At 45.2% G+C, this 14,530-nt stretch overlaps 1 protein-coding gene across 2 annotated transcripts in view; it reads right to left on the bottom strand.

Moving 5' to 3' along the window:
* Positions 1–11,268, bottom strand: part of fermt1 (FERM domain containing kindlin 1) — a 94,297-nt gene extending 83,029 nt beyond the window's left edge. The window contains exons 1-2 of one of the 2 annotated variants that reach the window (XM_041182979.1): positions 10,990–11,268; positions 5,662–5,835 (exon numbers count right to left, since the gene is read on the bottom strand). In XM_041182979.1, the coding sequence (XP_041038913.1) occupies positions 5,662–5,812 (151 nt within the window). In that variant the 5' untranslated portion in view covers positions 5,813–5,835; positions 10,990–11,268. The remainder of the gene's footprint in view (positions 1–5,661; positions 5,836–10,989) is intronic. The other variant, XM_041182981.1, reaches the window with a different exon arrangement.
* Between the last annotated feature and the right edge of the window lie 3,262 nt (positions 11,269–14,530).

Raw genomic sequence — 14,530 nt, forward strand, 5'->3', positions numbered from 1 at the left:
GTTCATGAAGATCCTGAGATTTGCAGGGGCAGCCATTGCCAATCGGAGGGTTTACATAGGCCACAGTGCCCAAATAGGAGGCCTCCCCTCCCACCACTGGAAGCCCACAAGGAGGCTGCCAAGGTTCACCAGGTGGTCTCTCCACATGCACTGCAGGTAAAAAGCCAGTGGTAGTAGGAAGCGGCCCTTAATTGGCCACAATTACCTCCGGGTGGGAGGGTCGTTAATCACCTTCCATGCTGCTGGCAGAACGCGATGCCAGCGGGAATGCTGTGCTGCACAGGCAGATGGTCACTCTACCTGCTGCATTCCCACCCCTCTTCCCCCACCCAACCCCAATGCCTCCCAATCTGTTTCTAGAAAGCTGATAAAATCTAGCCGATAGAGTGCAGAAAGCACTCAAGAGGTCAGACAACATCTGCAGCGAGGACAGGCAAGCTGACGTCTTGGATTGGGTTGAAAGATTTTGAAATAGCTTCTCACAAGCATCAGACTTGCGTGTACACATAGCTCTACCTTTTGTATATATCTTTGTAAAAGCAAAATAGGGATGTATACATTTTCATACTGAATTCCTGAACATCAGCCAAACTATGTCTAGACTTCAGAATACTGTTTTGCAAGTTTGCTGCCTTCAAAATTAGCAATAATAAATGGGGATTAGTGACTTTGTAATGGCAATATAAAAATCATAGAAATTACAGCACAGAAAAAGCCTACCCAGCTCATCACGCCAGTGTTAATGTTAGCTTTTCAATCGGGTCTACTAAATTGTACAGTTTGCTCAAAGCTGTGTTACTCTAAATATAATTTTAAAACAAGCATACTTCCTTTAACGATCATCTTCATGAAAAGTTTTTGCTGAATAATCTGTTATCCTAAACCTAACATGAGAACTCATCAGAAAGTCATTGTAAATTTGTTGGGGTAGATTGTATATGACACCACTCTTCTCACTCAACATAGATTGCCAGGTTTAAATATTTTACAAAAGCACAATCCAAATTCTCCACAAGATCCACATGAATGAATCTTCAAGACCTGCTTGGTTTCAAATTATATCAGGTGTGATCCATATAAATTTCATTTCTTCCCTCCTTATTCTCCAATGGATGCCTGATTAAAAAATATTCTGACCAATTTTCTAAGTACATTGTTTCAGCTAGAGAACACAGATAAAAAAAAAGCAGTGATGATTTACCTTGTCAGATCTCTGCCCCATTGTGCTGCCCCTTAGCTCCTCAATCTCCCCTCAGTTACATCACTGGACTTGCATCTGAAGTAGGTGATAGAGCTGTAATCAGAAAGCCTCAATGCGGGTGACCAGAAGCACAGTTGCCGACCTCTCAGGCCTACAGCCTATATTGAGCCCTACCTTAATTCTGGCACTATGCCCAGTCAAGGAGTTAACTGCACCTGATGCATTCAAATGGCCCAGGGCAGTAAATATTGGGGTACTGGACAGGCACAGCACAAGTGATGGCTCCAGACTTGGACAATGGAACATAACCTTATATTCAGAGCCAGGCCATTCAGGAGAGAAGCTAGGGAAACCCTTCTTCACTCAAAGAATGGTAGAAGTGTGAAACTCCCTCCTGCAAAAAAAAATCACTCGCCGTTAACTCAATTAATAATTTTAAATCTGAGATCAAAATATTTTTCCTAGTCCATAAGACATAGGAGCAGAAGTAGACCATTCAGCCCATCGAGTCGGCTCCGCCATTCAATGAGATCATGGCTGATCTTATGATCCTCAACTCCACTTTCCTGCCTTTTCCCCATAACCCTTGATTCCCTTACTGATTAAAAATCAGTCTATCTCAGCCTTGAATATAATTAACAAACCAGCCTCTACAGTCCTCTGCGGCAAAGAGTTCCACAAATTCACTACCATCTGAGAAGAAATTACTCCTCATCTCTGTCTTAAATGGGCGACATCTTACTCTGAGATTATGCCCTCTGGTCCTAGACTCTCCCACAAGGGGCCAAAGTTATGAAAGCATATGCAGCCAAGGTGGGTAGATGGAATTAAGATACAAATCAGCCATAATCTCTTTGAGTGATGGAAAAGGCTCAAGGGGTTGAATGGCCTACACCCATTTCTGTGTTCCTATAAACTATCCAATTATCCAGTATTCCCTCTGTCCAGGCAATTCAACGTGGGCACAGACCCAGGAAAATCCACCTTAACATAAAGCATCTACCAAAATATTAATGAAGGAACATGCAAACTACTTATCCAATCTCACTGAATAGAATCACGTTTCATTTATATAGCACTTTATGACACAGATAAATCTCAAAGTGCTTGATGCAGTGCATTGTTCTTGGAAATGCAGTGACTATTGTTCTGTAGGGATACAATCATGCTTCACCAGTCACTTCCAACATACAACCATGAAATGAATGACTACATACTCTTTTTTTTCCCCCCTCCAATATGTGGCACTATTGGAAGGAGGAATGTTGGCCAGGACATTAAAATAACTTTGCTTGTTTTCAAAAGACATATTGCCCCTGTAACATCCACTTGGAACAATAGAAGATGCAGTTTAATGTCTCATTCAAAGGACACTACTTCAGACATAGCAGCACTATTGCATTGGAGTAGACTTTCGAGCTCAAATCCTGGTAGAGTTTCTGATAAAGGCAAAAATGTTGTCAAGCTGATACAGCAAAGTTAAAGTAGATAATTCTTTGCTAGTTTGGTTGGTTTCTTAAAAAATGTCTAGTGCAGTAAAAACAGGAAATGCTGGAAAAACTCAGCAGTATCCGTGGAGAGAGAAATAGAGGTATCGTTTCATGTCGGTATGACTCTTCATGACTCAAAATGTTAACTCTGTTTCTTTCTTCACAGATGGTGTCAGACCTGTTGAGTTTTTCTAGCATTTTTTGTTTTTATTTCAGATTTCCAGCATCTGCAGTATTTTACTTTTGTCTAGTGCAATATATTGGATTTAGAAAAGGAGATTTTCTTGTTCTATGCCTAGGTGCAATAAATCCAACTTGCTCAATGTTTTGATATTCACTGCCTCCAGGTGACCTAATACGCCCGAGCACAAAACCAGGAACATTTTTCATATTGCAATGAAGCAAGTTGACAATTACCCAGGAATCATAATGAGGGGTCCTTCGAGAAAAATTGTCGATGATTACTCATCAAAATAAATATAGTCATGTTCTTTAAGAAAACATCCTTTATTATTCGGCCTCCTAATGTAATCTGAACCCTGTGATTACAGCTGTCTTTGAAGACAAGTTAAATTGTTCTGTTATTGCTGGTCTTCTAAGATCATTGCTGTACATGTTGTTTATTTCACTGAAAAACTAGCACTCACGTCTACAGAAACAGAATGAGGACAAAGATGGTGTTGTGTCAGAAAATAGTTCTAAATCAATGCTATATTAAGCAGCAAAATCCTTTAGTTCCAAGGAATTAAATGTAATTTCTAAGCAAGCTTTAAAAATAGCATTTAGTAATCATTATTCATAATGCTTGACTCTTTCAGATCAACAATTTTCCTTAGTGACCCTATTATCTTCCTGCAGTGATTGACTGATGCCATTGGTTTCACAGTGCTGACCATGAATCTTCACCAATGTGCATTCTTTTTTTGTTTATCTATTGACCAATCAATGCAATTAATAAGATGTGTGAGCAGATTTATTGTCAATACACAATAGCAAATTCCAACAGAATTTAATGACATTGAGGTTTACAAACCCAACCATCACCTGTCACCTTGATCTTAAATATTCAAATTGCTCCTTTGAAACAGTTAAAAATCATGTTAGGACTCTACTGTTAGTAGTGCATGCATAATAATCTCTACAATGCCAAGTGAGTAGTGATCTGCCTCAACACTATCATACAATTTTGCATTTCTGGTTGCACTCAGGTAAGAAAATCCCAGGTATCCATAATTGCCCCCCTATTCTTCCTCAGCTACATGTTGCCCCTTGGAGGCATCATCTGTAAACATGGAGTCAGCTTCTAAATGCATGCTGACAACACTTAGCTCTATAATTACATCTCAACTCTTCTACTGTCTCTGTTGTTAGATTGCTTGCCTGATATTCAGTTGTAGGTGAGCCGTAACCTGCTCCAGTTAAACACTGGGGTGACCAAAACTATCTGTTTGGTCTCTGCCACATGCTCTGCGTCCTCACCATTAACTCCAACCCCCTCCCCGGCCACTATCACAGGTTGAATCAGACTGTTCCCAAACTTCTGCCCCAAATATTCTCTGTCACTAACACTATCTACTTCTGCCTGCATAACATCAACTATCTCTGTTCCCTGCTTCAGCCTGTTTGCCTTTGTCAGCTCCAGGTTTGACCATTCCAAATTGCGTTTGGTCAGCCATCCTTCCCTCTTTAAATTCAACTCGGTTGCCTCGTATATCATCCTGCAACAGATCCCAATTAACCTATCAACCCCACCCGTTGATCTACATTGGCACCTCATGTTTAAACCCTCATTCATGGCTTTGCTGTTTCCTATGTCCCTCAGCCCTCCACCATCGATAGCACCCTGTTCCCCTGACTCTGGCCATTCCTCCAACTCTTCAACTGTCCATGCTCATGCTTTGGTAGAGAAAAAGTGAAAAACTGATATAAGGTAATACTGTTCTTTAGATGCATGTTAAACTCAAAATATAGGTTTATGCCATCACAGGAGAGGGAAAAAAAGGGTGATTGTTTGTATTTTTAAGAATTTTACTTTACTACATGTTTTCAGGGTCGACTATTGAGCTCATCAAGATAAGGGATGTTGATGATGGAAGTGGAACACTTAGTATTCCCTTTATAAATTTGTTCATTGTACCTGGGTGATGTAGAAAAGATATAATTTATTGACAAACCCTTAGCTTCCTTGACAAGCCTTCTCTCGGAGCTGCTGCAGTCCTTACAGTGATGGTATGCCTGCAAAGGGTTCAATAGGGAATTTCAGGATATTGACTCATGAACAATGGAACCAGATATGAGGGACAAGGTTGCATCCCTAGTACTCACATCTAGGGCTTTACAGCTCCCACAACTTTACATCAAACTGAATGCAAAATTGTGGGTATTTCTACCAAACCTGGGCCAGAGTTATGGCAGCGGAGTGGGACAAACCCAGGGGAATTTCAGCTCCCATGTTTTAAGAGCAGTTTCAGAAGAATAACATCAACTGCACCAGTCTGATATTTCTATTTCTCACGCTATCTATCTTCATGGCCTCTCGGAGTGAGATGGCCAGCACTGGGCCAATGAGTTTCAAATTCTGGAGGGCTCTGTGCTACAAGCCGCACCTCACCAGGAACTGGGTTGAGACTTCCCTAACATGCGAGAGTTAGGACACTTACAGAGGGTGGGTTTCAGGATCCTTAGTTGCACCAAACTAATATGGATCAGGATGACTATTTGCATCTGTCCATACATTTGCAAGAACATCTCACTTTATCCCTTTGAAATGAGTTGATCTCAAATTGGGTCCCAAAGTGGATAATATATTCCTCTAGCCACCTTCACATGCAGTCCTTCAAATTTAAGCCAAAATAGTGTTCATTAGTAGATTTTAAGGTACAAAGTTTGCTGAAAATTGATTTGGCAAGCATAACATCACTCATACTTGGGAGATTTAAAAAAATTAATACAGAAGAAACTTCCACTTACGAATTTGTTCCACTAATTTTAGCATGACTCCTCCAACATGAAAGTCCCCTGTTACTCTCAAATTAAACTCCAATGGTGAATCTTCATTTGGCTGATCTACCTGAACATTAAGTTCCCATGAAGAGGCTCCATAATCATTAGATGATGTCATCTTTTCAGGATCTAATTCCAGCACTACCAATGAAAAATAATACAAAATGTACAAGGGTTAGTATTTCATATCTTAGTGGCCATTGGTCTTCAGGCAGCCTCACCTCTGATAAAGACTACAATTTGCACCGTAATTTGCACCTGTAATTCTAATTTTAACCAATATTATCTTCTCATGCAAATTAGTCAGGATATTTGTTGGAGCAGTTGATTATTTCAATAGTTTTCGTTATGAGTTTGAAAGATCCATCAAATTCGTTGTGTGGGGCATTAGCATCACAGTATTTTAACAAACATACAAATTAGGAGCAGGAGTAGGCCATTCGGCTCCTCGAGCCTGCTTTGCCATTCAATAACATTTTGACTGATCTGACTGCAGCCAATCCAACTGGCCAGCAGCTCCAGAAGGTGGGACTTTGCCCCAATTGACCCTCATTAGTCCGTCCTGCAGAGGTTTATAGCAATGGGATGGGTTGGTGTGGAGCGTGTCAGCTCCACATTGACATGATTTTGGGGGGGGAGGGGATGTGCCATCCACATCCACCCCATTCCCCCCACCCCCCTCTGTATTATTCAGCCAGCCCAATGTCACTGAATCACAGAATAGTTACAGCACAGAAAGCCTATCAAAAAAATTCCTGGGGGTTGGAGGTGGCATGAGATACCCCTTATCCCGTGCCAGTGAAAAGTGCTGGCACAGGGAATGGGGGTGGGAATCCTGGAATCGGGTCCTGCCCACCATTCAAAAGCTTCCAGGGTTGCCTGACTCCATGAAAATCTGGTCTGGTTTTAATCCACAAAAATCTGGCCCATCGCCTGCATATCCACTCTATCAAAATCTTTCATAATTTTAAAGACCCCTATTAGGTCACCTTTCAGTCTTCTTTAGTTCAAGACCAACCACATCAAAGGCACAGAAATGTCGAGGAGATTGAGGAAACTCAACATACTCTTGTCAGAAGATAACACTAACAACCTCAAGTCACGTGGGGCTTGATGCTGTGGGCAGGGCGGATGCTACAAACAGAGGATTCGACAGAAGTTGATGGTATGTATATCCTGCGATTCTTGGGGTGGCATAGCTGGACCCAATTTGCAGCAGGAAAAGAAACGGCAGCTTTGCAATCTAGAGATTGTGAACGTTTTGGTAGGCAGTGAAGCCTCAAATGGCTCCCCGCAAATATCTGCTAACTTCACCCATCACTACTTATCCGAACAACAATCTCCAGGTATGCCTTAACATAGCAATACTCTGATCCCAATTACAAGTGAAACTTGATCCTACTAGCCAGGTCGGTTCAAAGGCATTCCGTACTCCTTGCAGACTGAAAAAATGCTGTTAGGATAGTGTTAGGTGTTAATGCTGATATTTATTGATCATTTCCCCCCCCACCCCAAATTGATGCAGATTTTTGGGGTTCAGATTTTCCTTCCCTTTTTGATACTAAAAACAAAAAACAAAACACATTCCAAGAAATAGTTTTTTAAAAAATCGGACATAATAAAAAAAGCTTCATTGGTCCTTAAATTATAGGGATTTACTAGTATTACCTGTCAAGAATCAAATTTAAGAGACAAAAACATTTTTTATAGCAGGGATCAAGAAGGAGAAGCATATGGGTTGTGTCGAGATGGAGATAGTGGTGCTGTGGTAATGTCACTGGACTAGTAATCCAGAGTTAATGCTCTGGGGGCATGTATAAATCCCACTATGGCAGCTGGCGAAATTTAAATTCAATTAATAAAATCTGGAATATAAAGCCAATCACCTGTCATCAATTGTTGTTTAAAACCCATCTGGTTCACTAATGTCCTTTAGGGAAGGAGAATGGCCACTGGCCTGGCCTCCATGTGACTCCAGATCCACAGCAACGTGGTGGTTGCCCCTGAAATGGCCTAACAAGCCATTCAGTTCAAGGGCAATTAGGGATGGGTAACAAATGCTGGACTTGCCAGTGACACCCACATCCCATGAAAACATAAAAATTAAGGTAACTACTTTGCTTCATTTCCTTGTCAACTACAGACAAAAAAATAAATGAAGCGTGGCAGCTGATGCCATGGGTATTGCTCAGGTCCTACTTGGATTGCAAAGTACATCCCTTTCAACACCAAGTCCCATTTGTTCAACATCCCTGAAACACATCAGCTCCCAGACCCCAACTACCTCAGGTTTAAGATTGGAACCCTTGATTGACCAAAAGGCCCGAGTCAGAATGTAGGTGTTGTAGAGGCGGGGGCAGGTAATCTCACACCTTCTCCTTTCTAGACTCTAAAGGTGTCAAGGAGTATGGGGAGAGAATGGGAGTATGGCACTGAGATTGAGGATCAGCCATGACATATTGAATGGTAGAGCAGGTTGAAGGGCCAAATGACCTACTCCTGCTTCTATTTTCTGTATCTATGTCTATCACTGGCTGCTGTGCCTTCAGGCATCAAGCCCCAAACCCTTGGAATTCCTTCCCCAAATCCCTTCGCCCCTTCGCTCCTCACTCCTTTAAAACCCTACTTAACAACCACCTCCTTAACCAAGCTTTTGTGGAGCTGTCACGATGCCTCATTCTTTGACTCAGTATTCTTTTTTATATATAATACAGCTTGCTAAAGCTCTTTGGGACGATTTTTCTACATTGAAGGTAATATACAAACACAAGTTGATATTGTTGATATATAAATAGATTGGGGAGGAAATGAAAGTAATGTTACTGTTAAAACAATGGGGGATCATAGGGAACATCAATGATTATTAGCTGTCCATTGATAAATAAATCAGGGTATAGGAATGGTGCAACACTGTGTGAAGAATTAAAACAAAGTTGCTCGAACCTGTTGTCAAAGGCTGAAGAAAGCAAAGTACAAATTGAAAAAAAATCTGGTTACCCCACATTCCTTCTGATTATTTTGGAGTAAGAAAAACCCTTTCTAATGCACACTGAACTTTGATACCACCTGCTGCTCAGCAAGTGCTTACTTGTGTAAACCATTCTCAGAGCTATAAATACACAAGGATGTTGAAAATATTATTGACAATAAAAAAATCAGTGAAGTGAACAACAATGGCCCTATTGAAAATTAAAGGCTTACTTTCATTAACAATGCAATTTCATTTCACACCCTGGGGAAGGGGGGGGGGGGGAGAGAGAGGGTATGGGGTGGTGGGGGGGAAGGGAGGGCGGGGAGGTGGGGTGGGAAAGAGGGAAGAGGCGACGGGGGGGGGGTAGAGGGGAGAGGCGAAGAGGAGGGGGGAGAGGGGAGAGGCGACGGGGGAGGGGGGAGAGGGGAGAGGTGACGAGGAGGGGGGAGAGTGGAGAGGCGACGGGGGAGGGGAGAGGGGAGAGGGGAGAGGCGACGGGGACAGGGGGAAAGAGGGAACGGGGGGACGGGGGGAGAGGGGACTGGGGGGGGAAAGAGGCGACCGAGGCGGCGGGGGGGGTAAAGAGGCAACCGAGGGGGGGGGGGGGGCGGTGGCAGGAGGTGGGGGGGGGAAGGGGAAGAGGGGATGGGGGGGGGAGGGGGGCAAAGAGGGGATGGGGACGGGGGGGTTGGGGAAAGAGGGGACGGGGACGGGAGGGAGGGCAAAGAGGGGATGGGGACGGGGGGGGCAGGGAAAAGAGGGGACGGGGACGGGGGGGAAGAGGGAACGGGGGGACGGGGGGGAGACGCGACCGAGGGGGGGTGTGTAAAGAGGCGACCGAGGGGGGGGGGGTTAAAGAGGCGACCGGGGGGGGGGGGGGGGTAAAGAGGCGACCGAGGGGCGGGGGGGTAAAGAGGCGAGCAAGGTGGGGGGTAAAGAGGTGACCGAGGTGGGGGGAAAGGGGGGACGGGGGGAGGGGAGGAGGGACAGGGACGGGGGGGGGGGGGAAAGAGGGGACGGGGACGGGGACGGGAAAAGAGGGGACGGGGACGGGAAAAGAGGGGACGGGGACGGGGGGGGGGGAATTAGGGGACGGGATTGGGGAAAAGAGGGGACGGGGACGGGGGGGGAATTAGGGGACGGGATTGGGGAAAAGAAGGGACGGGGGGGAAAGAGGGGATGGGGGGGGAAGAGGGGATGGGGGGGGGAAAGAGGGGGGAAGAGGGGATGGGGGGGAAGAGGGGGGAAGAGGGGATGGGGGGGAAGAGGGGGGAAGAGGGGATGGGGGGGGAAGAGGGGGGAAGAGGGGACGGGGACGGGGGGGAAGAGGGGACGGGGACGGGGGGGGAAGAGGGGACGGGGACGGGGGGGGAAGAGGGGACGGGGACGGGGGGGAAGAGGGGACGGGGACGGGGGGGAAGAGGGGACGTAGACGGGGGGGAAGAGGGGACGGGGACGGGGGGGAAGAGGGGACGGGGACGGGGGGGAAGAGGGGACGGGGACGGGGGGGAAGAGGGGACGGGGACGGAGGGGAAGAGGGGACGGGGACGGGGGGGGGGAAGAGGGGATGGGGTTGGGGAAAAGAGGGGATGGGGACGGGGGGAAAAGAGGGGACGGGGACGGGGGGAAAAGAGGGGACGGGGACGGGGACGGGGACGGGGGGGGAAAGAAGGGGACGGGGACGGGGGGGAAAGAGGGGACGGGGACGGGGGGGGGGAAAGAGGGGACGGGGACGGGGGGGGGGGAAAGAGGGGACGGGGACGGGGGGGGGGAAGAGGGGACGGGGACGGGGGGGGGGAAAAGAGGGGACGGGGACGGGGACGGGGGGGGGGAAAGAAGGGGACGGGGACGGGGGGGGGAAGAGGGGACGGGGGGGAAGAGGGGACGGGGGAGGGGGAGGGAGGTGAAGGGAGGGCACGGGGGGAAAGAGGGGGCACGGGAGGCAGGGAAAAAAATTACAGATTTGAGAGAAGGGGGAATGAAAGACGAGGAAAGAAGCTGCCAAGGAATACAATGAAAACCAAAGGGTTTGTATTGGGCGGGGGGAGACGTTATTTCAGGTTTGCAATCCGACTTTGAGTTGAAGAAGAAAAGCGTGACAAAAGGTATCGGGAGCTTAGGAAAGGTGTGGGTCTTGTTGTGAAGCGATGTTTACCCTAGGTGGGGGGTAAGATGAGGTGAGTTTTCCCCGCCTTCCCTCTCTCGTGTTGCTCCTTGTGAGCGAAAAGCTTTTCTCCCTCTCTCGCTCCCTGTCAGTGTTGACAAGAAACTTTGGCTGCCGGCTACAAACTCCCCACCAAATTGAAAAAAAAAGGTAAACTCACCTTTACAGGAGGCTCCAGAAGAAAAGAAAGCACGCTCGACATTCAGTAGAAATTCGTTCTCGTTGAATGATGCAAAAGAAAAAAAGCCCCAAATGCTGGTCCTTTATTTTCTCCCTCAGTTTTGCATACTGACCCCCCGAGTGCGGCTGGGGAATACTATACGCCGCTAAAGTCGGGGAGGAGAATGGTAGGTGAATAGAGATTTCAAACAATCCCCTCAGGCCACAAAGATTTTCACTGACTTCCTGCCAGCCAATGTTGCTCCTTTAAATCCCGGAACTTCTTAGCAGCACAACAAAGTTTTTCAAAAATGCCAATTGATATTAAATGAAGCTTTAACCCCCTCACCCCCAAAATGTTCTTTATTCATTAAGTTAATTGTAAAGGTGTACTACACTACAGTTCAAGCGTGGCAGTAAAGTGCATTACAGATCAACAGGTTAAATGCAGCACAGACACTCTAGAGCAGTGTTTCGATTTGTTTTTGGTTGAAGGACCCCCTTTTCAAATGGATCAGTAATCACGAACCCCCAGTTAAATGACAAAATGAAAGTGTTGCAAGTAAAGAGTATTTCAAATAATGCTTTTATGAAAACAGGTACTTACTTAAGATATCAGTTAAATAGGTGTGCCTGCATGTTTCTTACTGCAGAGACTGTCTACCCCTGGCAAGGATCATGGAGAAAGCAGGAGACTGTAGGGACAGAAGTATTCGGGCACCAGGGAGAGGGCAGGAGGAATTGAGGAAACACATCGTGGTGAGGGCAGGATCACAGTGAGAACAAGAGCACAGGGTGGGGGGTGTTGGGTGGTGGGTGGGAGCATGCATGCCTTCTCTGGCCGCTGATCACTGGCTTACTGTTGACCAATGTACCATGGTACTGGGAGGGAGGTCATCTTCAAAACTTCAGATGAGTTGTGGAAACTTGTTATTGCAGCTTTGAATAATATGCCAAATAATACCTTCACGAATAAATGCCATATTATTGACTTTATTAAGCAATCAGAAAAAAAGGTAACTCATTTAATAGCCCAGATCAGTTTTAAACAGCACAGGCATATATTAGCAGGATAACTGAACAGAAGCAACAAGTTGTTTTATATAACAATCAAAGAGCAGCAGGTGGTTAAGAAAATGATGGATCCTGAGTCAGGAAAGGCAGTTTTAGGATGGTCAACAGTTGGTTAAAAGAGAGGTACATCGAAAGGCACTTAGGAAAAGAATTCCAGAGCGTGGGGGCTAAATGGTTGAAGGCGCAACTCTTAATATTGGGGGGAAATAATAGATGCTGCACAGGAGGCTGCAAGAGGAAGAGAAGATTTGGGGGAAGGGGGAAGCAGTTATAGCTCTGAAGACGGGTCAAACGCACTTGAACTGTTAACTCTGTTTTTCTCTTCACAGATGCTGTTAGACCTGCTGAGTTTTTCCAGCATTTTCTGTTTTTGGAGCAGCTATAGTACTGCAGAAGGTTACAGGGCAAGGGCAAGAAAGATTTAAAAGAAGGAATGAGAATTTAAAATTTAAGACAACAATGCCAGTCAGTGCGGACAGGTGTATTGGTGAGTATGGCATCTCATGAGACTGGACAGAAACAACAGATGGATGAGCTGAAGTGGAGGGTGGAAGGCTGGTTAGGAGAGCATTGGAATAGTTAAATCTGGAGGTAACAGGGATGAGGGTTTCAGCACCAGATGCAGACAGTGTTAGGTGGTTGAAGTAGGTTGTCTTTTTGACATAGAGGATTTTGGGTCAGCAATGAACTCTGGGATGAAATAAACCACTCACTCATTTTTCCAGAACTGCTTCATCCAATTCAGGGTCACAGGGAGTCAGAGCCTATCCAGACAGGCAATGGGGGCTAGGTGGGGTACAGCCAGGACAGGATGCCAGTCCATCACAGGGCACACACACACACAGAGGGACAATTTACCACTCCGCCTTTTTTTAAATTCATTCACGAGTTTGGGCTTTGCTGGATGGACCAGCATTTATTGCCCGTCACTAATTGCCCTTGAGAAGGTGGTGATGAGCTTCCTTCTTGAACCGCTGCAATCCATGTGGTGTAGGTACACCCACAGTGCTGTTAGGAAGGGAGTTCCAGGATTTTGACCCAGCGACAGTGAAGGAATGGCAATATATTTCCAAGTCAAAATGGTGAGTGACTTGGAGGGAAACTTCCAGGTGGTGGTGTTCCCATCAATCTGTTGCCCTTGTCCTTCTAGATGGTAATGGATTTGGAAGATGCTGTCATGCAGAGACATTAATGTGTGTAATGTTATTGGAAATTATTTTTTAAAATAGGATTCTAGTGTGTGTCTGTGTGTGTCTTAATTGGATTAAAGCCAGCTAGTCTGGGTGCTTTGACGTATAGTAGTTTTGAGATGTTAATTAGATGAACAGTAAGGAGAACAGTAAGATAAAGTGTTCTTTTGCATTTATTGAATAAACCATTCTAGACTGCGGGTAAAATCTTGCACCTAGCTAGAAGAAGCAAAATAATGTCTTTATTTTTTCAGCTTACTAATCAAATTGGTATGTGACAGGGGTTTTATTGTTAGAAGAGCAGAAGTTCAAAAGACCTAGTGATACAATGGAAAATTTACATTCAAAGGGAAAGCTATGTATATAAAGAAAGGAGTTTGAGTGTGTGAGGTAGAGGCATTTAATACCTAACCAGCCTGTACACCTCCAACCATCTTGCAAAGGAACCTCATTTGGAATTTGTAAGGTCAAATGTACTTTACCTGGTATCTATTTAAAGTCTAAGGGTTACTGTTACCTTAGTGGAGATTTACCTGGGGGTGATTAATTTGGGGATTTGTTAAAAAGTTATTATAGTAGTAATTTGTAGCCATGTGTATGTGTTTAAATTCGTTGTTAAATTAATAAATGTTTAATTTAGTTTTATATAAAAACCATGAGACTCGGTAGTCTTATTCCTACTGAATTCAAAGACTGCATCTCAAAATTACAAATTGCAAAAATGAATTATGACAGTTGTTTCAAGTTTCCCTCTGTGATATGAACAATTCAGCCTTTGCCATTGGCTGCGTAGTAATGGGTGCTGTCGAAGGAACCTTGGTGAATTCCTGCAGTGCATCTTGTAGATGGTACACACTGCTGCTACTGTGTGTCAGTGGTGCAGAGAGTGAATGTTTGTGGATATGGTGCCAATCAAATGGGCAGCTTTGTCCTGGATGGTGTCAAGCTTCTTGAGTGTTGTGAGAGCTGCACTCATTCAGGCAAGTGGGGAGTATTCCATCACACTCCTGACTTGTGCCTTGTAGATTGTGGACAGGCTTTGGAGAGTCAGGAGGTGAGTTACTTGTCGCACGATTCCTAGCCGCTGCTTTGCTTTCGTAGCCACAGTATTTATATGGCTACTCCAGTTCAGTTTCTGGTCAATGGTAACCCCCAGGATGTTGATAGTGGGGGATTCAGTGATGGTAAATGATGGTAATGCTATTGAACATCAAGGGGTGATGGTTGGATTCTCTCTTGTTGGAGAAGGTTATTGTCTGACACGTGGGTGGCATGAAT

Source organism: Carcharodon carcharias, chromosome 2 (assembly GCF_017639515.1).
Source record: "Carcharodon carcharias isolate sCarCar2 chromosome 2, sCarCar2.pri, whole genome shotgun sequence".
NCBI classification, from domain to species: domain Eukaryota; kingdom Metazoa; phylum Chordata; class Chondrichthyes; order Lamniformes; family Lamnidae; genus Carcharodon; species Carcharodon carcharias.